The sequence below is a fragment of the Carettochelys insculpta genome, chromosome 15, assembly GCF_033958435.1.
Source record: "Carettochelys insculpta isolate YL-2023 chromosome 15, ASM3395843v1, whole genome shotgun sequence".
In the NCBI taxonomy this organism is placed as follows: Eukaryota; Metazoa; Chordata; order Testudines; family Carettochelyidae; genus Carettochelys; species Carettochelys insculpta.
Genome location: NC_134151.1, coordinates 5630422 through 5656107, shown reverse-complemented (window position 1 = coordinate 5656107; position 25686 = coordinate 5630422). Strand labels below are relative to the sequence as shown.

The following is a 25686-nucleotide window of genomic DNA, read 5'->3' as shown; positions in this document are numbered from 1 at the left end:
TGAAAGATTTCTAGCACCTTCGGCCAAGCAGAGGACCTGTTTGGGAGCACCTGCACAGAATTCTCAATATGGTAATCATGTTATTAATATTCATGCGTTAGCTCTATAAATCTAGGAGTCGCAGCTCATTCAGCGGCCCTGGGAGCTCACTGTCAGAACAGTGGCGACCGCAGAGGGGAGCGTGGCTGCCTGGCCAGTGTCCGCTGTACCCTTAGGCCAGCCCGGTTGGGTGAAGCCTTTGTGAAGAGCTCCCAGAAAATCACCTGCGAGGCCACCGGACGATACAGCGCCAGCCTCGTCATTACAGCGCCTGCTACCTCAGCGCCAGACAATGCGCTTGCTTCTAGGAGCATCAAGTGGATCCTGTGGCCAAGCAGCCAGGTGGCGAACTGGCCCTGCCTTCTGGCAGGGTACTGCGTACCTGGCTGCGCAACCCAGGGTCCGCCATCTTGCGGCACCAGCGCTCACGCCGCCTTCACGCCTGCGGCACCATCGCGCATGCCGCTATCTTGGCATCTTGCTTCTTCTACCTGATTTGACATTCACTGATTGTGACTCCCGATTGTGACTCAACTTACCGGACTTGACAGACGCCGATTTACAGGACACATAAACGATTACCTAACCATTCTAGACACACACTGTGGTCTGGAGATTCGGGGCCCCCGTTGGGGGAGTAGGGGGTGGCTTCCCTTGCTGTGCGGTGGGCTGACAAGTCGGCCGCAGCCCCTGAGGGCCTGACCCCTTGAGGGCTGGGCTTAAACCCCCAGGCATATTGTACTTGGTTGACGTTTAATTGTATACAGTTATTAGTAACTGCCTGCTGTTATCTAGTTAATGGTATTGGTATTGGTATTTATGGTAAAGTAGTCAGGTGTTATAGTTAACAGATAAGTAAGACACTAATTACGTTATCCTAGCCCAGTTCCTCAAACTCGCTTGCTATGTGGCTGTGGTAGGAAGTGGTACCACCTACCCGCTTGTATAGGCTGGCATCATAGCATGGTCTCCCTGACACCAGCCGGGTCGGGTTAGCACCCCGGCCCAAGGGTCGTGGCAGGAAGTAGCGCCCCTGCCCGCCCATTCAGGTAGCTTGATAGTCTGAGAACTTTCCTAATCAATCTGTATATATGTACATATTATAGGGTCCCTACCTTCCTATATAACCCTGGTACCTTAAATCCCATACCTATCCAAATTAGGCTGATTAACAAATCTTTTGCCTTGCAGTATAATAAAGCATTTATTCTAAAGGAATTCATAACAGAACATCACAAGTGCAACCAGTACAATTGTAAAGGTCATCCTTGTGACTTGTTTATTGCTTGCTTAACTGTGTTACAGGTTTAATAAACCAACTTGTTAATTTGTTGCACATTTGGACCTCGGTCTTCTCTAACAGCTACCGCCTGCCGGGGAATAGGGTGGGCCTTAGGTGCACTTGCATTGCTCCCAATAACGACTACACTTCTCTCCTCCTCGACAGGCGGGGTGGGTCCGCCCCCGGGAACCGAGGGTCCTAGCGCCCGGCTCACCCGCACTATTTCAGCCACTGGGCGGGGAGAAACCACCAGTTTGCGCGTCACTAGTGTTCCGTGATTCTATGTATTCTGCATTGTATTACTGAAGTGCGCTTTTTGAGGATGTTTTAAGAAGATACATTTGTGCTTGGCCCTGCCAACTCTCAAGGTTCCTTCCGGTTCTAGTGTTCTATGATTCTACGATTCTTTGTTTCCCCTCAGCCTGACCTCCACGTGCCGCTGTGATCTCTTCTGTTGATTAACCCAGAAATGTTTTTAAATTAATTTTCTAGTTTATTTTCAATGATAATGTCAGTAATAAACTTTGTCTCATGTTGCCCTGTCTTTCTGCTTGAAGGCAGCTTTAGGAGCTGTTCTGTAACAGCTTGTGGGCAGAGAGCGGCCACCACAACTATTAGAAGCTTGGAGGAGGGGAGTAGCAAGAGCAATTCCCAGGATATTGGAGAGAGTGGGGAGACAGCTTATGTCTGTGCATCTTAAGGGACATAAACAGTGCAAGTCCCAGCAAGAGTTACAAGGTAGAAGAGAAGATGCTGACAGGCAAACAGCTTACTTACAGAGAAACCCACTCCTGATGAGCGTGTTGGCCTAGGAAGTGTGTGAAACTATAGCCCTCTGCTGCCGAGAGGATCAGATTGTGTGTAACCTTTCATTTGTCTAGAGATGCTGGTATTTAGTTGAAACACTTGTATTCCACTGCCACCACTCAGATGTGAATGGTTATGTGGAAAAAGGAGGTGCTTCTGTCTCACTGGTGCAAAGAGAATGCAAAGAATCACTTTTCTGAGACAGTAATAATAACCTTACTTTGGAAAGGCCTGATTTAAGTCAGCTTTGTTGAAAGGGTGAAAGTGAATGAGTTTTAACTTCTGGTAAAGACATCTAAAAAAATCAGTTTTGCTCCCTGCTCCACACACATCTGCAGTGTAATAAGTTGTGCATTCAAGAGCTCAATACTAAAAACCTATTCCAGCAGAACTTTGTAATCCCTTTAAAAGATCCACAGCATTATATATCCTCATGGCCACTGTGCTGGAAATTGCATCTCACATTTGAAGTGAGTATCATAATGTCCAAGCTGAAGATTTCTGAATACTGCCATCTGCAAAAGGCAGCTCCTGAGTTCATTTTGCAAGTGTAAGTTATTCCAGCCCTGAGGTAGAATAATTTGCTGCACAGATGGGTAGACAAGAGGAAGCTGTGCAGATACATGGGTTTGTAAACATCTGTCAGCCGCATCAGATATCCAGATATAAAATCTAGCACTTCAGGCAGCATGTGAGTAAGTGACAGTCAACAGAGGACTTACATGAAATTCAGTGTAGACCAAAGCAAGGCAATACATATTGGAAGTGAATAATTAAACTAATAAATCTTATTCCCACTCCATGCAAAAAGAGAAGCTACTTCACTCCTCAGCACTCTTCCTATTGCCAAAGTTGAGACTTGTTCATGATACTTAACCCATGTTCCTCACAGAAGCCAAAGCCTGCCTCGTGAGACTTACCCTTTCGTGATAGGGGAGGTTGCACCACACCAAAGACCTCTTTTCCCTCATATTAGATAATGTTAAGTCATCACTGCGACTGACCAGCTATACGATAAGTGAAGTACATGAGCTGTAAGCCTTCCCCCTCATTCTGAGGAGGTGTAGCCATGCCTTTCATCATCTCTTCAGATGACCAGGTCAGGTGCAGGCAGTGGTTAGATGTGATCTAACCCCAATACATTTGTGCCACCATATTAAAACATCTACAGCAAATTAAAAATGCTTAAAAATGGAGGTGGTGCCCTCCTAATTTATGAGGATAGGGCTGAGTTCTAAATGGCACATTTGTAGTAATATAAGTTTCCATTTCTCCCAGCTCTGTCGTATTTACTTTCTCATGCAGCGCAAACATCTGCTTTACAAGCTTGTCAAGCATTTGAAAGGCAATTTACTGCTAGCCAAATTTTCAAATACTTAATGTGGAGATGAAAGTGAGCTTTAGCCTTACATAATCCATTTTGTCCTGTTGATCTGTATTTTGCTGCCATTGAAATGAATAATTTATTAGTTTATTTCAACAGAGGAAAAGCAAAACTGTTTGCAGTGTGATGTGTGTGGCAACATTAAGAATAGACATATTGCACACACTTGTAATTAATTAACCTGGAGCTATCATTTTAAATGTTTTCTCCTGAGAAAGTGGCGACATACATACTGTAGATAATTCTTTCTCAGATCCAGACTCTTATATTTGAGGTAAGAAGTATCTCACTCTGGCTACATCTACACTGCAGCGATCTTTCAAAAGAAGTCCTTCCAGAAGATCTGTTCCAAAGATCTCTTCAAAAGAGCACATCCATACACAAAAAAGCAGATGAAAAGAGTGATCTGCTCTTTCAAAAAAAGAGTGTCCACGCAGCCCCTCCACTCTTTAAAAGAATGGGCCAGGGATCAAAAATTCAGAAGCCATGAGGACTGCTTTTAAAAAAAAAAAAAAAAAAAAAGGGAGTTGGGGGGACAGCAGAGCATCTAACACTCATTTTCTTTTGAAAGAAGGCGCTCTTCCTGAAACAGGAATGAAAGAGTGCTTTCAAAAGGTGTGCCACATTCTTTCCATTTAATTTCAAAAGAACGCTTTTTGTGTATAGGCGTTCCACTGGATATTTCAAAAGACCCCCCCTTCTTTCAAACAATATTTTAAAAAAACTTGCTAGTGTAGACGTGGCCTCCATGAGTAGCCCTATTAATTTCATTTGGATCATTAGTGAAGTAAGATACATGTCAGAGAAGCTCTCAGAATCACCCAAACTGATTTTAATATTGAATTTGGAGGGATAGCAAGTATCTGAAATAATGGAAAAATTAAAACAGCACCAGACCTGTGAATCACTATTCTTCTGTTTGCCAGTTTACACTGAAGGAAACAGAGATTTTAAAACTAGTCCAGGTGGTTGCATTTTTCTAAATGGGAAGGGCTCTTGTCTTACTTTTTATAAAATTGGTGAATAAATGTGTTATACATGAAGGATTTGAGACCAGCCCCATTCACTGCAAACTTTCCTGTGCAGTTCTGACATGATGCCTCCACTCTCGCTTGCAGCACCCTCTGCTAGTCTAACCTCGAGTTATTTTCAGAGGGATTCCCAGTTCCATAGTGATTTTGTGACATGCAGATATAGGGAGAATACTGATTCATTTGCACTGTTGACTTGCGCAAGGAAAGTTTGCACTGGGTAAATACCAAACGTCGCAATGACCCTCCCTCTTCTCATATATCAGGCTGGGACATGCAATCATGGAAATTTTCTTTCTAAGTACTTCCTACTTTCAATGTATAGTTAAGAAAGTAAAGAGTGAGCCAGCAGACAATGCTTCACTCAAGGATTTGTTGACTCTGTTTAATAGAAGAAAGGTGGGGTGGTTGTCACTCAGCCTGATTAGATAGAGTATAACGAGGTTTGTACTTTTTAATCATTTTACATTTAGCTCCAGCCATAACTGATATATTCTTCATCAGCAGAGAGCAATATTCAAGCGGTAATGTGTACCAAATTGAATAGGATCTTCTTTGTATCGGCTCAATGTATGGACTTGTGAGGAGATCCTGGCAAAGGGAACAAATTGCTCTAGTTACTAGAAAACGTAGCATTCAGAACTGAGTTATTTACAGCGTCAGAAAAAAATTGCAAATATATTAAAGTCAGATGTTTTAGTTAACATTGGTTGGAAGGTGGTGGTTCATCTGGGTCACGTTTTCAAAGACGTGTGCGTCAGGTGAACCATGCAAAATGCCACACCCCATGAATAAATATTCACAATACTTTCTGAATTATTAGTATCTCTGTCTGTTTGTGTGGGTATGAGAATGAGACAGTAGCCCTAACTCTTAGCCAGTAATGTGATAACAATAGTCAGAACCTGTGACAGAAGTAGGTGGAGAGAGTTTATAGTAAACCATGTTTCAATCTGCTGAAACAGTGCAAACATATTTCAGTTCATATGTGTGTCCTGGGACTGGGACTTCAGAAGTGATTGCTTGCTCGGATATACCTTAGTTTTCCCCAACTGAAGAAGAACACTAGACTTCTCTGTGGACTGCACCCAAGCCAGACTCAGTGGTGGCAACTCTCATGTCTCAGGATATTCTGGGACTTTAATTAAGACTCCAACTGCTAGAATCCAAATATTGCATGAGAATCTCAGCTTTTGGTTAAAAACAAAACATAAAGAGCTTAAGCCCTCTTGTTTCCAAAGGAAAATGTGAACGTATGCCTCAAATATACTTTCACACCTGAGTAGCCCAAAGTCAAATGCAAAGAACTCTTCATATTTAAAAAAAAATCTCATTTTTGAGGGAGTACCAGTATTTAAAGGAGCAGATAATGCACATGGGTATGCAATTTTGGAGTAGTTTGTGCGTGCTACAGTTTATTGGAAAACGACACTCCATATACTCGCAGAGAGGGAAGTGTTGGTGAAGGAAGGAGTAAAAGCTTCATTGTCGGTGAAAATTAGTATTCATGGTTTCTAAACTAGGAGATGAGTCTTTGGAGCGTGAGACACAGAAACTCTGCAAAAGTTTGTGCAGAGATACACAAAGCTGAATATTTGTAATATTTGAAATTTCCTTAGCATCCAGGTGTTCAATTAAAAGCTGTCTGAGTTTTTAGAAATGTATTGAATCCTTGGCAAAGTGTTGTTTTCTATCACATAATGCTGTAATAAAGTACTGATACCAACCTGAGAGTTATAGGTTCTGCTGGGTTGCAAGTGCTCTTCTACTGATAACATGAAGCAGCAATAAGGCTCTTCAACAGAAAGGCCACTTGTGCAACCTTGGGAATGACTTTTTATAATGAGTGATGTCTTTGGGAGCCTTTCCTCCAACTCCCAAGAAAGCTTCTGAAGCATTAGCATTGCTGGAAGAATGCATACATACTCACACAATTTCCATCACTACATTTCAGGAGAGTGATTATTGGGCCAAATAAAGTTGGAGATATAATGAGACCTGGACTCCTGGGATCTATTCCTGACTTTGTCACTGTTGCTTTGTCACCTTCATATTATGTCCACACTACAAGGTGTGATTGTGGCTCATGTAGGTATACCCAAACTAGCTTCAGTCAAGCTGCTCAGATATCAGTAGCATTGAATTTGCAGCAGCAAAGCCACATATGTATTTATCCAGAGTTGTGTGTGGGCTTTTACAGCTTCTCTCTGGTACTCAAGCTGAGCAGTGTTTTTGTCACACAAATAATTCAAACATAGTAGTTATAGCTAATTTTAATTTTAGAAAATGATGATTCATCCAGTTCTGTGCATATTACTAACATAAATACTTGTATCGGAGAAATGATTTCTTTTAGAAGAAATCTTCCCAAATTACAAGAAGTCTAGACTAAGGTGCCACAGGACTTCTTGAGCAGCAACGAAGGGTCCTGTGGCACCTTATAGACTAACAGAAAAGTTTAGAGCATGAGCTTTCGTGAGTCCAGCATCTGAAGAAGTGAGTTAACTCACGAAAGCTCATGCTCAAAACTTTTCTGTTAGTCTATAAGGTGCCACAGGACCCTTCGTTGCTGCTACAGATCCAGACTAACACGGCTACCCCTCTGATACTTGACAGGACTTCTTGTTGTTTCTGAAGATACAGACTAATACGGCTACCCCTCTGATACTTCCCAAATTAGTGATGCATACGATGTCTGAGGGGAAAAGTTGTATCTTCAGTCTGGCTAGTCAGTCCGTGAAAAAGCTGTGTGTCTGTCTTTCTTAATGACATTGTATTAAGTGGGGCAGGGGAATCAAAAACTGGTAGCTGTCCCCAAATCAAGGGCTTCCTGTAGTTTGCACTCAGCTAAGTAATGACAGACCACCAACACATGTACCAGATACTGAAGGCAGAGCCTTCTTATTGAGAAGATAGGGACCATTCTGTAATGGCTCCATTTGGTTTTCACTGTGGAGAGTTGAGCTTCTTTGCTGATTATGGCCAGCAGTGTCACTAGACTGCACATTTTGCCTTCCTACTTGATTGTTTTTGTTCCAACATAGATTGGGACTTGAATCTCAAAGAGACTCTCTTGTGTTGTGTGATATGATGATGGACATTTAGTAGCTGTAATTCTTCCCTCTTGGTCAGTATTGAAGCTTTGCCCCAGGTTTGATAGTTAGGTAAATTCTGCTCTTGAAGTTGCCATCTTTTAAATTAGGCTTAATACTAAAAGCCTGGCCACTTGCAGCCATTACATATCCTGTGGCCCATTTCCTAACAAGAAGGGATGTATCAAACCTGGCATCCTGGCTAAATCACCCTCAGGTATTTCCATTCTGTCCCCCTAATGATTTCCCTTGTATTTTTACATGCTTGCTGTGATATCTCCTGATGAAAGATCTTATTGGGTGATGAGGAATTATTATCACAGCTTTTCATGTGTCAGGACCAGGGAAGTTCCTCTTGTTACTTCCTGAGTGGTTTTTAGCATTTGTATTAATTGAAGTAACGTTATTATCCTGGGAAATTGAAATGTAGCTTCGTACTTGCCTGGTATAGAAAACTAAGTGATGGACTAGTCTTTCCCACACCACATCATCTGCTCGTAGCATGAAAATTTCAAATAATTTTTGGCTATCTCCTTGTTCCAAGTGATTTGTAGTGCTGGGATTCATCTTTTTCATTTAATGAAACATGTTGTTTGACTTAGCCTTGGTCAGTTATTACAGGCTGGTTTGCAGTGTGGCAGTTCTCTGGGGACTCTGCTCATAGCTACTCATTGGCCTAGAAGAAATGATTTAATGATTTTCCACATTCTTCTTGTGTATTTGGTTTTAGGGCTAGTAGATACCTTACAAATGTGAGTCCAGTTCTTTGTTGGTGACATTTTACAAATTTTCACTGTCTAATCCCAACCAGACACATTTCAGGTCTGTGTGTGTTGTGCCCTTAGCATTTTGAGCTCTGTTGTGTTTCCAGAAGTTCATAGAGCACTTCATCATTAAATGGTTTCTCTAGTTTATTTATTTTGTTTTATTAAAGGCATGCTCGTCCAAAGCACCGGGTGTGCTCACAAATTCTTGAAAAGCTATAAATAACGATAACTCAATCCCCAACAATAAGACTTTCCCAATAATCCTCCCCCAAAACAGAATCCCATTCCTCCCAGCAAAAGCCTTAAAGGCCTAGTAGGCTTTGCAGCCAAGCTTGGAAAAAAGCTTGGGAGAGCTAATAAGCCTTTCATTAGTTCTAGGAGGGAAGCCACTTATGGCTCTGGCTAACCAAGAGGGACAACAAATGCCATAACTGAAACCCCTACATTGAGATTGTCCTTCCAGCAACCCTTTCTGGATTAATAGTAACAATACCTAGTGTTTTATATTCCTAGATGGCAAGTGCTTTCTAAAGATGGGTAAATATCTTTGTCTCCTCTATACAAAAGGGGAAAGTGAGGTACGGGACCCAAATGAGCGTCAAATTTGGAAAAATACCTACGTCTCTTGATTTGGGACATGTAGGTTTGAGTGCACTTTGATCTAGCCTGATCTGAAGTGGGACTAGATCAAAGCACACTAAAAAAACTGTTAATGCACATCAGCAGGGTCAGTGTGGACAGCCAGTGTGAAGCAGCCTAGTGGGGGGTGTCCCAGTTGATCACAATTAGTTGAGTATCCCACAAGAAAAGGGGTGGTATCAGAGATACCAAGGATCCAACTTATGGTTAAAAGCAGCACTATGAGTGGCACCTGAAAATAAATTTGGAGTTAGTACAGATTACTAAGCATAGGTGTGACTCTTACACAGCCATTTTCTACATCATCTGAAGGGTATGAGCTCTGCTAAAGGCTAGCTGTAGACAGAACACACTGAAGTGATCCACCTTCAACTGGGGCAAAAAGCATGGGTCACAGTAGTAAAGTGTACATCTGAAACAAATCCATCCCAATGGCCTGAACAGGGAGAAATGTCAAGTCATGTTGTAGTTTGTCTTCTGGTTAGTTTTTTTTTTTCATAAACAAACCATGGGTGTCATTGTCTAGAACTTTCTACTGATCATGGCACCCGTTGGATGTGGGAATAATTATGCAAGAGTGAGAGCTTTGTTGAAAAAGGTATAACACAGTAGGACACTCACGTGATGCCCAGGAGCAGTTTGGCACTGTTTGTAATGGGATCTTTTTTTCTTTTTCCTCAGCAGTTATTAGCTAAAATCCTTATGGCCAAATCACATATCATGGCACAAAATATACAGACTAATGCAAAATATACACATTTTCTTTCAGATGATGTCGATTCTGATGAACACCATCATTTTTGAGGATTGCAGAAACCAATGGTCTGTGTCCAGACCACTGCTAGGGCTTATACTTCTCAATGAGAAGGTAAGTATTGCAGAAATGCTACCAGAGTCATTCTGCACATGCTCATGATTGTGTCTGCCCATATGGTTGAAATAAAAATAAAAATCCCTGCTGAGTCAATCTTATTTTTGGTGTTAAAACTGGATTTTAACTGCAGTTAATTTTCACTATTTATGCCAGTGGTGTCCAATAAGAATTCAAAGCTTGCCACACTTGTGGTTGTTGTCTTTCCAGATTCGCCACAATGGCTACGTCTATACCAGCCTCTTCCTTTTGGAAGGGGCATGGTAATGAGCAAGGTCAGAAGATGCTAATGAGGCACTTCCATGAACATGCAGTGCCTCATTAGCATAAGGGTGGCCATGGTGATTCTAAAGTGCTGTTTTGGAATTGCACACCACCCATGTAGATGGGGGCCTTTTGAAAGGACCCCCCCAGTCTTTGAAAGACCCTTATTTGTTAGACCAAATAGGAAGAAGGGGCTTTCAAAAACTGGGGGCTCCTTTCAAAAGGCCCCCATCTACACGAGCAGCGCACTATTTGAAAGCAGCACTTTCAAATTGCTGCAGCTACCATTATGCTAATGAGGCACTGCATATTCATTGCAGTGCCTCACTAGCATCTTCCGAACTCACTCATTACTATGTGCCTTCCAAAAGAAAGGGACTAGTGTAGACGCAGCTATTATGTTATACAAAACTTTATAGAGTCAGGCACTCCCAGTCCCCGCTCCTCCCAAAATGCCCTCATCCTCCCTCAGAGCCAGGCACCCCCAGTGCTCCTCCCCATTTTAATTCAATGCCAGCTACTCACCTGAGCTGCTGCCACCATGCACTTCTCCCAGCAAGCAATGGGGCATGCATGGAGCAGGCAGATAGCACTCTCCGCGTCCAGTTCTCAGGAGCAGCCACGTGAGGGCTGTGGGTTGGCCACCCTATATTCGCCACAAGGCAGTGTCCTATTCTTCATGGGTGGTGAGTGGTGAATGTATTGGACACCCCTGGTTTATGCTCTTTGTTTGCTTTTTTGCACTTCCCTCATCTTGAACAGCAGAGCTAGTCAATTTCTACTCAATTGCTGCTTCTCTTGCATCATCAGCCCCCTAAAATTTGGTTTATGCTGTGAATGGTGCTGAGAATGTTTTAACTCCAAACAAAACCAAAACCAAAATGCCCTTCTTTTGCTGAAAATTTTAAACACCCCTGTTAACAATTATGCATTGCCAACCCTCGTGGGTTTGATTGGTAACAAAACCTACCTTTGGGTGACTGAACTTGTCTGACATTGTCCCTTTAAGCACAGGTTTAGAGAATGCTAGCTACAAAACAGAAGAGTGTTCATAATTTGTCATGTTTGCTCTTTTCATTCACTCTGTTTACTCAGGAATTAGCTTGTACTGAACATAAAGTTGCATTTGTTCATAGACTACAAAGGTTTCAAGATTTTAAAAAGCTCATATGTTCTCTGCCTTGTCTGACCCTTAACACGAGTCAGTTTAAAGATAATTGAAAATAAGTCACAAGACTGCCAATCCCTGGACTGGATGCTAGAGTAGGATAAATATAAAGCTGTGGTTTCTAGTCCTCACCATCTCATAGGTTTCCATGACCCCTCCTGTGGTTTTTCCTATGCAATGAAAACATTTTCACTCAAGTTTAACTTGAGAGATTTGGAGTCATATTTTCCCATTGGAGGGAAAGACTTCATGCCAAGCCTACAAACACCACAGATACTAATTAGCAAAGAAAAAGCACAGTATAGTCCTGCAAAACTTTGGCCATCTCCAGGAACAATCCTTTGCCTTCATAATGAACTCCACCAGCCTTGTCCCTGACAGTAAGGCTCCCTTTGGACTGGTGTAGCTGTGGCCTCCTTTACTTCAGCTTCACACACCTCCTCCATAGCCTCATTGAATCATAGAATATTAGTGTTGGACGAGATGTCAGATTAAGGTTGGAAGAGACCTCAGGAGGCCATCTGGTCTGATGCCCTGTTCAAATCAGGAACAAACCCAACTAAATCATCCCAGCCAGGGCTTTGACAAGCCTGGCCTTACCAACCTCTTTGGGCAATCCATTGTTGAACCTCATCACATTTCTTTTGTCCCAGTCTTCCAATTTGTCTAGGTCACTCTGGCCTCTATCCTACCCTCCAACATATCTGCCTCTTCCCCAAGCTTAGTGTCATCCACATACCTACTGAGGGTACAGTCCATCTCCTCATCCAGGATATTAATAAAGTTGTGGAACAAAACTGACCCCAGCACTGACTGAGGGGGCACTCTGCTTGATACTGGCTGCCAACTACACATCAAGCTGTTGATCACTACTCTTTGAGCCTGATGATCTAGCCAGCTTTCTATCTACCTTACAGTCAATTCGTCCAAACCCCACACCCCTTTTTTCTTGCTGGCTTGCTCCTTTCTGCCCATGTAAGGCATTCAGGAGAGTATCCAGCACAGATACTTTATAAGTTTTTGAAAACTACTGCTCCCAGTGAGGCTGAATGACCTAATTTATGTAATAGAAAAATCCAGCTAAACTTTCACCCAGCAACTCAAGACCAACCTGAGGGTCAGAAAAGTATAGTTGGCTTTTTTTTAAGTTAATTTCTACAATTCTGCTCTTCCAGGACCCAGCTGGGTATAGAAACCCCAGCAAACACATCTACTCTTATGCACAAATTCGAACCCCCCACTTAGCCCAAACAAAGATGTAATGGAAATCTTGCAGAACAAGAGTTCAAACCCAGTTGCTCTGCCAGAAAGGTTCAGAGAAGCAGCTGGTCTTTGAGGGATGTATCTGAAACTTGTGAGCTTTGCTTATCTCTCATATTTACTAAAATCTTGAGTGTCTACTTCCAAGGCAGATTATCTAAATGAGGAAACATTCTTCAGCTCATCCCTTCAGTAAGATCTGAAACTATCTATATTTGGATACACTCAGCATGTTGCCTTAGTGGCTTAATATAATTGTCTGAAAAGGAAACCATTTCAGTAAATTAATGTGAGCTAGTCTAAACCTGTGCAATTTGCTGTGTCTGGCAAGGCATTGTTTCAGAAGATATTGACCTGTAGTATTCTCCGTACTTCAGAGCAGGATCTAACTTTATTCAGAATTGCTTTATCTCTTGGGCAGTCACAAGTGGCAGTGTATTACTGCTTTGGAGAATGAATTGTCTATACAATAAGATAGTGCTGGGAAAAAATAAGACACTAAGATTAGCAGCAGCCGCATACATTAAAATTCAAACTGAAATCCCAGCCATGGACAGAAACTAATAGAAGAAGAAAATATATAAAAAAGAGAAGCGCTGTCTCATCATTCACCTGTGCTGAAGGATCCAATTTTAGCCATATCCAATAGCACTGTCATTCATCTTCTTGGTGTGTTATTGTGATTTAAATCCAAGCTCTATAAGAGAGAGCAGTTCTTTTAAAATGATTGAGAGGGAATAAGGGCAAATTCGGTGTTTAGAAAAAGTTTATGACATCACAATATTATACTTTACAGATGGAGGCAATATTTCCTACTTTGGGAGGAAAACTAATCATTTTCTATCTGCTCTGAGTCACTGCATCATTATAAAAGTGGGAAATAAGTAGTTTTGTGCATTCCCAATCTTGTTCAAGATGACATTTTTGTTCATATTATGGCTCTGATTCATAGCATTTAAATATTCGCTTGACTATATATTAATTATGTGCTTTTGATGTTAGCTATTCTAGTGCTAGAGGAAATTAAATGCTTCACTTAAAGATAAGCCATGCAGAGGTGAATCCCAAGAAATGAATGCGTGGTTAGCAAAGTTTTCTGTTTCTACTGAAATTACAGTAGTTCTAATGAGCCAGGGCTTTGTTTAGCAGAGATGCATGTGTTATTGGCCCCCTTACGAAGCACCCAATCAACAGAGTCTCTTTTGGAAGGAGTAGCTGGGGTGGGGACAGAGAGAATGTCACCTACCTAGGTCACTTCCCGGGAAAACTGAGCTGTGAGAATAAATGAAGTCTGAGGGCCCCATTGTATTTCCTCTGTCTCTTCCCCGTGCACCTCAATGCCCTATTCTGCAGGAAATGTCTGAAACATGCTTACATGACTACAGAAGTGACTGTTTTTAATTCATGCCAGCCAACTGTTGGATTATCAATGGTAAATGGATCCTCTTAATTCAGGGCATAACCTCTGTACCTACAGCTTCTGCCACCAACAACCACAGTGGTTATTCATACTGTACTTTTACTGTTTGGTGGTCTCCTCATTGGTAATGATATGTTATCCAGATGTGATTGAGCTCACATGTAAGAGGCAGATATGCCCGTTAGGTGCAGATGAGTGCAATTTGCATGTTCCTGAACTGGCAGGAATAGCTGTGGAATTCTGTAGACAACAGTAGAAGACAACCTGGAAAGTTGCTGAATCTGCTCTTGTCACCACCCACCCGAGTATGGGAAGTTGCAGGTTGCTTCTGGCACTGCTTCACTACTGCCAGCAGGAGAGCACAAAGTGGGTTACCCCAGCAAAGGGAAGCTGGCTCACAGCGGCAGGCAAATCCCTGCTTACTGTTGCCATCCAACCAACCAATTACCCAGCTTAGTGGAGAAGGCAGCAGCCACAGGAATTAGGGCAAACTTGGCTGCTCGCAAAAGAGGTGCCATTACAGAAGATGCTTAGAAACCCTTCCAGGACTACCTGGGGTCTTGGATCAGCAGCCTTAATTGACAAACGTCTCTCGTCAGCAGAGGCAGTTAGACAGTTGATTGGCCAGCTGTTGATGAAAGCAATTTTTATGAAAAAGTTCATCCTTATCTATACCATTTATTTGCTCTGAGTGCCTTTCTTCTTGGCAACTCTCTCTCTAGGAGCTCTTGAATAGCCACTGCTTAAAAAACCAGCTCATGGACAACCTTGGCCACTATTCTTTAGGTTATCCATCGCTCTGCTATCTCAGGGCCAAGCCATGTCCCCTTTGACTGCCTATGAGCTTTAAACTGTAAGGCCCCAAATGGCTTGAGACTGTCTGCCTGATGAAGTGCTCCTCTCCAAGCATAATACTGCTGCCACTGTGGTCAGTGGAGACACTCAGGCTAACATCTCTTTGTTTTAACGGGAGGCAGCTGCTGACAAGGCGCTTATATACATGCACTCCAACTGTGCAGACAGACCCAGAGGTACATCCCTAAGGCCTTTTCTGTTCTCCAAGGCTATTGTTGGTGGGCAAGTTGAGAGAGACTCCAGCTTTGTTGAGTATTTCAGTTTTTAATATGGGGGTTGTTTTAATGTGAGGAAGCCCCTTCACTCTGGCTTTCTGCAGATTATAGTGTCTGTGCAAGCCCCTGCTACAGCTTGAGATAGATGCTTTTTTTTAAAATTCACATTGCAAAGGCCTGATTTTCAGCGTGGCATTATCCAGGCCTCTCTTTATGCACCTGGAATTTTAGGGGTGCAGTTTCTGCAAGTCCAGCTCATGATTGGTAGGTGCAATTAGACAACAGTTATTTGTGGCCAGGTTTCAAACATTTGGCCCCAGCATCTTCAAGTGGCTTCTACTGAGACAGGCCATTGGTATAGGTTTGACTATGGAACGTACCTTCCAGCAGCAACCATTTGAAGTACTCTTATAGCTGCTACATCTCTTGGCTTTGAATATTCAGAGGGTGGCAGGATGAAAGAGGGGCAGATATCTTCAACCATCCTGCTTCCCTCAGCCATAGAAACGAGTAGACCATCAGCCTTCCCGGTCCTTGGACCCAGAATGGTTGAAATGGATCATTCCAAATGCAATCACCTTTTTAATTACCATCATTATCAGCAACAACAATAACCATGGGCTCAGTGCCCATTGATGTCTGATGCCCCTCAATGTTTACTTCCATCTTTCCCTGTCAAGTGTGGATTGGCTTAGTTTCTGTAGAATAGCTCCACACCAATCTATTATATCATCTACTCATTCCCTGTGGGGTCTGCCTCTCCCATTCGAACTGTCCATGATGCCGAATGCCAAGGTCTTGATTCATCATTCATTCTGCAAATATGCCCGACTAGCTGTAACTTGCGTTGTATAACTTTCTGCAGTAGGTTCTCTTTTGGCTGTATCTTCCTATATAATTCCTCTAGGTTTTATTTAGCTGTTTTACTTTTTTTCGTACTTCTGTTTTATTTTGTACAAAAGGCTCTTACTGCTCTGTCACCAGTCCTTTGTTCCAACTCATGGTTCAAAGTTGCACTATTTGTCCTGCCATTTTTCCTGTTTTGGACACCTATGTGTGTTATTTGGCCTGTTCAAGGAATATTTTTTTGGCTTTCTTATTGCTCTAAAGGCAGCTCTTTCATCCCCAGGATCAGAAGGATGATTCCACACCCACCTAACTCCAAACCTATTAATGTTGGCAGTGCCATTTAAAGAACAAAAGAAAATCATGTCCATTAAACATCTTTAAAAAGAAAGTAAGAGGTTAGATGATCTGCGTAGAAAGATGTTCTCTGCCATACTGGGCATGAAAGTGGCAAACTGTCAGCTGGTCATGTCCAGTTATTAATGTTAATATAGAAGAAAATAGTGCTCATACAATCACTGCCAGAGACAAAACTGACCAAAGCCCTTACTACCAAAGGTCAGTTAGTTTCTAAGAATGCCTGAAAAGCTTCCTTCAGTGCTTCTGTAATGGTGTCTGGAGCTATGGCATCCATGATTATTTTGAGGGATTATTCATGCCTGCATTCATCTGGACTTGCTCCAGAAATTAGAACATGGGTTAAAGACCTATTTGATGATATAGAGCTATTTAATTCTAGAACAGATGAGGTTCTTAAGAAACTGAAAGGCACAACGTTTTCTGTAAGGTCTCTAAGGATGTCTCCATCCCTCAGGAAAAGATCTGAAGCATCAGTGTTTCTTTACCAGAGACAACCAGACCCCAAACTCTTCTTCTTACTACTTTAAAAGTAAGCAATAAATACAAAACCACCGACTCAGTATCTACAGAGATGCAACTCTTACAAACCAGCCTTTTGGCTTCAGGTCTGATGGAACTCATGGGAGGCCCAGACCAGTTTAAATGTTTGCTACCTCTACTTCATGTGACTGTCTCTACCATTTCTTAGATACCTGGAGTACTATTAGCATGGTCTGATGAATCTTGGAGATGATCCAGCAGGGTTACATCCTTCACTGTTCCTCCATGCAATTCTCCTTTGGGGTTCATCTCATGAGAACTGAATAAGATCAGAAATTTGTTCAATGTTAGAGTCAAGAAGTTCCCAAAGAGTTTTAGAAGAAGAGATTTTCTTCTTTGAGCGATTACTGATGTGCATTCTAAACTGGGTGTGTGCTGCGCATGCCCGGTTGCTGGATACCTTTTTGCCCTAGCCAGTAGCCATGGGATCAGAGCGGCAGTGGCATCAATAAGGTGACAAATATATGCACTGCCCAGCCCGCCCCCCCACACAGTTCCTTCTCTTCGCGCTGTTGGTTGCTGGAGCTTTCTTTCTCTATCTCTAGTTATTAGCTTGTAGCTTTTGTTCATAGTGTAAATAGTTTGTAATTAGTTGTAAATAGTTCATAGTGGTTAGTAGTTACTGTTCTATTGTTGTGAGAGCCAATGCCTGGTTCTCCAGGTTTTAAAAACTGCTCTAAATGTGACAAGTGGATGCCCAAAAGTGATCCACACCAGACTTGTCTGAGCTGTCTAGTTAAGGGGCATCGTGGAGATCATTGCTCCCTCTGCAAAACTTTTAAACCCAGGACTCTGAAAGACAGAGCTCAGTGACTTAAAGTCCTGCTCATGGAGGCAGCCCTGCAATTGGACGTGTCCCCGGTCGGGGCTTGCAGTGGAGCAGAATGCGCTGGCACTGGCACCGGGGTCGGCGCTGTCCAAAGACTCTGCACCAAGAACAGGCGCAGGTGCCATAAGAGCCTGTCCCCAGGGCCAGGATGTCCTCAAGATGTCTGATCCACAGTGCCACCAACTAGAGCACACTGGCACGAAGGAGATGCCCATGTTCACCCAGACTGCTCTCACCGCCGGAGGCATGTAGTGCACCACAGGGCTTAGTGGAGATCATGGTGCTGGACCATTCACTGACAGAGAAGAATATACCCGTGCGTGAGGTGCTGCCCACCATGCCAACACCAGCCCAGGGTACTCCACAGGTGCCTTCTCTGTCGAAATCTTCAATGTCTTTTCTGATGCCGGAGCAATTTCAACAGCCTAGGGCACCAACAACAGCTCTGTTTCAAGTACCTTGTTCAGCAGCAGTAGCACAGGCACTGGTCCAGCAGGGTTCAGTGCCAGCACCGGGACCTATGGTGCCACCATGGTCTTCCATGTCGGAGTTGGCGTCAGAATCAGACTCCTATTACTCCAGCTTGACGTGGAGTGAGAATACACTATCATTGCACTGGAGCTGTCGTAGGTATGAGAGCCAGCGCTCAAACGATGACAGGTGGCTGCCAGCCATGCAGGGAGCAATGCAGTAGCCTTTTTGGACCCCTGGTGCACTTCATGAACCATAGAGGCAGGCTGTAGGACTCCCATCTAGGGTGCCAGGAGTCCCCCAGGTGCGGTGCTCAGTGCCATCGGCATCACTGGGTGCACCTCCATCCGAACAATTGCAAGATCCGCCCTGCAGGTCAGAGTCTTCCTCATTGGTGCCCATGGCGTCGCTGCTCCCAACGTCATTGGCACCGGCGAGGGCACCATCTTGGCCGTTATGGGCACCACCTTCATCAATGCCAAGGCCTCTGTCACTATTGTTGCCAGCACCGTTGGGCCAGATGCCTTCCCAAGATGTGACCTGAGTACAGTCCACTCCGGTGTCAAATGTGTTACCGTTGGTGCCAGATACGATGCCTCAGGTTCTGCAGGTAGTATCAGGACCTCAAGTGGGGGATTTGGGCCTGCTAGTTTTACCGTTACAAACTGATGTTGCATGTATTTCCTTCTTCTCCTTCTCCTCCTCCTCCTCCCCGGACGAGGCAGTGGTGGGGGCCTTAGCCTCCCCAGTTCTGGAGGATAGCAGGGCTTTTCAACATTTATTACACCGTGTGGCCCATGAGACAGACCCTGTAACAGACATATATCTTCCTCAGCTCCTATGAGGGTGGCCCTGCCCATCATTAAAATAATAGCCAATAATACAAAAACAGTTTGGAAAATGCTGGCCTCTGCCTTACCCACAGCACAGTGGAATGAAAGACATTAATTTGTCCCCTCCCAGGGAAATGAACATCTTTTCACTCGCCTTCCCCCGGACCTCTTGGAGCTCGACGCAGTGAACCATAGGAAGAGACAGGGTTTCCAGGGACTGTCCCCAAAAAACGGAGAAGCCAAATGCCTGGACCTTTATGGCAGAAAGGTTTATTCAATGGGAGGCTTACAGTTACGGATTGCTGACCAGCAGGCCCTTGTTAGTAGACATGCATACAATACTATGAGTTCTCTGTCTCACTTTTCAGAGCTGGTTCCTCCCAAGGCCAAGCCAGAGTGTACGGCAGTGCTGGAGAAAAACAATCTCCTATCCTGGGCAGTGCTGCAGGTGGTGCTGGATGCAGCAAATGCACCTACCCAGGTAATGGCCTCAGGGGTGGCCATGCACAAGGAGCATGGCTACAAGTGACCAGCCTCCCACATGAAGTCCAACAGACGATACAGGACCTTTCCTTCGACGGCCCTTTGCTGTTTTGGGAAAAGAACTATAAAAGATTCAAGGGCCACTTTACGGTCATTGGGACTTCACACTCAGTCAACCCCACGCAGGCACTTTACCCCTCAACCTACTGCTAGACAGTTCCCCCAACAACAAAGGGAGGCTGGTAATAGGAGTAACCATACAGGCAGAAGCGCCCTGACCATCAGACCCAAGGACAGGGCCATCAAAAAACCCCACCAGGGCCAAAACAAGCCTTTTAATAGTTCAGTTGGGAGTAGGACACCAATTTCCATCACAGTTCCAGCACACCCCTTATTCTCCTTCCACCTATCCCCTTTCTACCCTGCTCGCTGTAACCATACTTTGGACTGGTGAGTCCTATGCCCGGTAGAAAGGAGATATATCATCCAGTGTTTTTACATTCCTCTGGGGCTCTGACCCCACCTCCTAGACATTTTGCTGGTGTTCACCAGGTTTGGAATGCACATGAGCAATCACTCGAAAAAGAAAAGACAGTTACCTGTTCCGTAACCAGTATTCTTTGAGATGTGTTGCTCATGTCTGTTTCAACACCCACCCACTTGTCAGAGTACCCAGCAAAAAGGAACTGAGTGCGGGGGGAAGAGTGGGGAGGAGGTGCATATATTGGTCACCATATCAGTGCCACTCCAGGGGGCACCACTCTGACCCGATGGATACTGGCTAGAGCAAAAAGCTTTCCAGCAACCGGGCATGCACCAGCACACACCCAGTTTGGAATGGACATGAGCAACACCTCTCAAAGAACACCAGTTACAGAACAGGTAACTGTCTTTTATTCTGGGTCTTCTCTGAGCCCAAAGAAAGATTGGAAGGTCTGGACTAGTTCAGAGTTCTCAAAGCTCTGCAGAGAGTTCAGATTCCTCATGCTAATCCCTGCTTTGATTATCCCCTCGTTACCCACCCAGCCCTGGCTGGGGGCTCTTGTTGTACAGGGAATGTAATTTCCATCAGACCTTCTGATCAAAATTGCCTACGTTTTATTGTGGAAGCAGATCTGTACCCATATAAGGGCCTTCCATGCAGCCTGTCTATGGAACCTTGAGTATTCACAAAGTACTAGTGGTAGCGCATTTGAGACACCAGGGTATTCCAGTATATTCTTTTGTATCCCATTGGCTCATCAGAGCATCTGCATAGTATGACCTACCAACAGCAATGGTACAAACACAGTATGTTTATGAAATTGATGATACAGGTATGGTCCTGTCCCTCTTCTGGTGAACTCAGCATAGCAATGTTCTCAGAGGGTTGTATTCAAACATATTCCTACACTAAAAGCTTCTAGAGCTGCCAGTTAGATCCCAGTTCATACTTGCCATGAAGCTTTATCCTTAGATCTAGCATTGAGATCAGACTCCTGGTTCAGTAAAGAAGCATTACAGCCTATCTGTAAATGGGCCTTCTCATCCCACTGTCCAGAGGGAGGCGTGTTGCTGGCCAAACTCACGAGTGGGAAAGTGTAGGAGCCATTTGACAGAGAAATGAAGGTTTTTCAGCTGTCGCTGGAGTTCTTCAAGATGGATTCTACATATCCACACTCTCCACACACCTTCCTTCTTCCTGGGTATCCTGAGCTCCCCTTGGGGCTTAGAGAGCCAGGCAAAAGAACTCAGGCAGCCAGTTCACCATATCATCCTCCTCCTCCAAATATTGTGAGCTGCTAGGGGCACAAGAGCACTCCAGCAGGCACTGCTGCAAAAAGGGTCCAGCAGTTCCTGCTGTACCATCCACTCATCTGGGAATGCACAGAGCTCACCCAGGGTTCTAATTACAGGTGAGCCACCTCTGCTTTCTGCTTCCAAAGACTTGTATCCTAAGTATTTTCTGCCTTTTGATCACAGTACTTCAGCGAATTAAGGGCAAGCCTGATAAACAGCCAGCCGGACAACAAACGAGAGGTCCTTGACCAGTGCTTTAGGAACCTAATGGAAGGAGTGGAGCAAAACCTTTTGGTAAAGAACAGAGACAGGTAAGCTCACAACACTCTAAGTGTTCTCTAATGATAAACACTCAACGAGAGAATAACAGCATTCTGGGCTAACCTGCAACTACAGTGGGCTTAGCTTCCTTTAAAAGTAAGGTAACGTCCTATCAAGTAGTCCTCCCAAGGACTTATTAGTTGGAGCCAATGTGTTAGATAAATATCTGTTTTGTCTTAAATGTATATTTATTTAAGATAATCAAAAAGGCAGAGTCTGCCAGGGAATATGTGCTCCTTTTGGACAAAACTCCCCCATTTTCTTGGGAGAGACATAAGTCTCCCTTTCTCCAACATATGATCTCTCCAGCAAAAACCAACCATGTGCCCGAGAACTACATAGGCTTCTGTAGCCTCAGCTGTTCTACATGCTACTGCCTTGAGTGCAGATGTAAGGAAAGAACTGCAGCCCCAGCCCCCGCAGATGTACAGACGGAACTATGACCTATGAAAAGACAGAAATAGGAGAGACAATTGGAGTGCCTATGGCGGCTGAACTTAACATTGCTCAGCTGTCTGGGTGGTTGTTTGGATTTTTTTGGAAGGCCAAGATTGACAGTTTACTCACTTGCACCTTCACTGCAAAAAATGGCCTTCCTTTTAAACAAAGGCTGTGGAAGTTGGCTGCCTATGAGGTTCCCACTAGTCGTCTGCTAGCAGCTGTGTTTTCAACTTCCCACGCCTTCGTACCAACAAACAAAATCTTGACATGTTACAGGCGTGCTCTTATGCCAGGCTACAACTTCCTGGAAAGCTTGAGACAAACCAGACATGTGGGAGTGGTGAAGGTTGAAACGATTAGATGAGTCCATTTTCCCATCATTTTCTGCGAATTGTTAGCTTATCAAAACAGTTTGGTTTAGAACCCACAGATGGGTTTTAATCTTTTGTCCTGGAGTAATATGGATGCGTTTGCTATTTTAAGGGGGGAAAGGGTTGCTTATAGAATTATTTAGCTGTTAAAATATGTTTTTGAATACATGATGGTCTCTGCAGAGGTGATCATTTCCTTGTATCCCTGATGCTAAGCTTATAAACTCCACATAACCCCAACAGCAGATAATAGCTGTGAGGGAGCCAGTAGAGAAGGGCACTGTGGAGATAGAAGGGGTCCCATCTAGTAGTGTAGCAACCACGCCTATTCCATTCAATAAGTCCACTTGACAGCCTTACTTTCTCCAGGAGGAAACCACAAGAAATGATGGAAGTAGACAGTCTCGGGAAGATATCTCTGCACACATGGTGTTGGGCTAGTCATTGTTATTTTTAAGAGTAATTGTCAGAACAGCTGGAGAGTTTGTATGAGCATTTTAATGTTTTGGCTATTGTTCAATTGAAATAAATCCATAAATCAGAGGTCTGGTTTAACCAATTATTTGGGTTCTCTTGTGCCCAGATTCACCCAGAATATGTCAGTCTTTCGAAGAGACATGGCTGATGCCTTGCGCTGTGAAGCAGCTACAGAAGCAAGCAGTTTAGATATGATGAGTTGACGTTGACATTCGAAACCAGAGCACTGAATAACAACAAATGGACTTGGAAAGTTCTGAACCTCACCATGTCGTTAGATAGAAGTTGAAAACTTACAAAAACTATTTTTTTAAATAACTTCTGCCTTTTTATATCTCTGGTCTAAATGTAAGAATTTATAACAGTGAAAATAATGTAAAATCAGTCTTAGTTTAAAGAACATTTTCAGACTTTCTTATCAAAATTTATTACCCTTGTTCTTAGACATGTATGAAATGGTGTGGAAACAATACTGAACCAAAGAACAAAATAAACATGCATTGCTTCTAAATGTGTACTAATTGATGATTTTAGTTTCACCCACAGTAATAAATAATGGTTCTGAATTCTTTCGCAAAGATCACTTCTGACTTAAACTTTGAGACAAGGTATTTATACCAAGAATTTGGTATAAATTCTATATGAACTTCCTTGAATTAATAAACATGATTATTTTTCTACAAAAGAGTTGCATGTACATTTTAAACATGGCTCTTGTGACTGCACATTGCAAAGAAGAACAAAGATTAGCAGAATGAAAAATGAGCTCTTTTAGGCTAAGAATGTATGGAAAACTTAGAATATGGGATATTGTAAAGCTTAGAGACAGTAATGCACTCTTTAATTAGATAAAGATAATGATTTCATTTCACAAACATACCTTTCAAATGTCTTGTTCCAGAAAAAATACAATTGTTCAGACACTTCTTTAAAAAGAATTAAATCTGCTGCCATGGAAAATGAAAGCAGATTGTTGCAGAGACTTATTTTTCTATATTCAGAGTGGTATATGGCACAATGAAAATGACAGGGTGTCTCTAAAATAGGAAACACAGCTGATTCTCTTTTACCTCTTCCTAGATGATAAACAATTCAGTATGTACCCCAAAAATGCATTTTATGATAAGGCTCGTGCCTGCATTATTTACTCTGAGTTGGTGTAGAATTAATTAATTTCCATTTTGTGGTGGGTATGAATTGTGTGGGTTGATGTAATACACAAATTAATTGGAGTGAAACTTAGCAAAAATTCAGCTATCTACACAGTAAGTCAATTATCATTTTTAATGTACAAAAGCTATTATATGCAATTAGAAACTGCTGCTATCTCATTGTTTTCTTAACTAAAATGTAAATAATCTAGTTCATATGTTTTTCATGCAGTCATATATTTGGATCACTTGGTAGTATTTTTACCACTCTTGATAAGAATATGAAAATTTCAGTGCACATAGTGGGAGGGAAGGGGTTGGGGTGGTTAGAACAGTATTTCTTGTAGACAGGTCCTTGTTTTTATGATTTTTTAATAATCTTTCTTTACAAATTGTAAATAGTTGTAGAAGCTAAGAGATTAAATCATTTGGTTGAGCAGTTTTCTATTTGCCTTATATTTTAAGTGCAGCTGAAGAAAACAGTGTAATCTACAGCCATTAGGCCTGATTTCCAGAATTGCTGAGCACCAAAAAATCTACTTGATCTTGACATCTTTGAAAATCTATCAGCTTTTATTTAGGTGCCTGAATATGGAGCAGGAGCCCAGCTTTAGGTTCCAAAGTTAGATTAGTTTATTGCTATTACTGATCAGGTAGTACAACGAGTCACTTTCCCATTCAGAATCGTAATTAAGACAAATTTCGGAAAGCTACAGAATATAAACTACTTCAAAGAATGTTTGGGAAAGAAGGGGGTGGTTTGTTTTCATTCTACGCCTGAAAATGGGGTGCTAAATGGTCCCTCTGTTTTTAGCAGTTTTGCTGTAGAAACTACTTCATTTACCCAGAAATGCTGTACAATTGCATTAAAAGGTTCAGATGAAAACTAGAGTTCTTTGCCTCTGCTTTTCTTTGTCATACTGCAGGAGTAAATGATGGTTGAATGCAATTAGCTAAAGCCCCCAAATCAGCCAACTGACTGTCTAAATTAGTCTGCTCTGCTGAAAGCTAAATTGTGGCATATTGAAAGGAAGCATCATGTGCCTTTGTAAGTCATCACTCACATTTTAGGACTTCTGTAATATAAGGCTACTGACTCCCTGGAGCATTGATGTGCATTTTCAAAATTTCACTCCTAAATCATGCCTTCTTACAAACAAGGCCCTAATCTGGGCAGACTTGTTAGGCATATTTGAACAACATCTCAACCTCAGTTAACAATTGACAACTGGAATTTTTGTAGAGTAGACAGCTGTATAGAGATGTCCACTATTAGGTTTGGAAGTGACATAGCAAATAAAGCCTGTATTTTCTGGCTCCAGCTTCTTTCTCAAGAGTTTCGACTGTCAGCTCTTCAAAGGGGTAGTACTTCTGTATTTTTGTGTGCCTGCTGTACTATTATTTGTGGTGAATAATAACATAAAACTATTTTACATATATTTTATATGCATTTGAAAGTGTATAGTCCCCCATCCTCATTTTTGATTTTTGATAAGGGGTGCAAGAACATATTTGATTTTTGATAAGGGGTGCGAGAACATATTCTGAGAATCAAAAGGGTGCAGGCTGCAGCAAAGGTTAAGAACCACTGGTGTAAAGTGAACAAATCAGGAGTTGGAAATAAATCTGTTACTCCCCAAAATAGCTAGCACACAACCAAGTCGTGATGAAAACACAGTTAGGTGTTCTT

The 25686-nt window shown here is 42.7% G+C and overlaps 1 protein-coding gene across 2 annotated transcripts in view; it reads left to right on the top strand.

Annotated features, from left to right (window-relative positions):
- Positions 1-24887, top strand: part of RANBP17 (RAN binding protein 17) — a 253947-nt gene extending 229060 nt beyond the window's left edge. For both annotated transcript variants that reach the window (XM_075009426.1, XM_075009427.1), the window contains 3 exons: positions 9811-9909; positions 21419-21546; positions 22952-24887. In XM_075009426.1, the coding sequence (XP_074865527.1) occupies positions 9811-9909; positions 21419-21546; positions 22952-23048 (324 nt within the window). In that variant the 3' untranslated portion in view covers positions 23049-24887. The remainder of the gene's footprint in view (positions 1-9810; positions 9910-21418; positions 21547-22951) is intronic.
- The last annotated feature ends 799 nt before the right edge of the window (positions 24888-25686 follow it).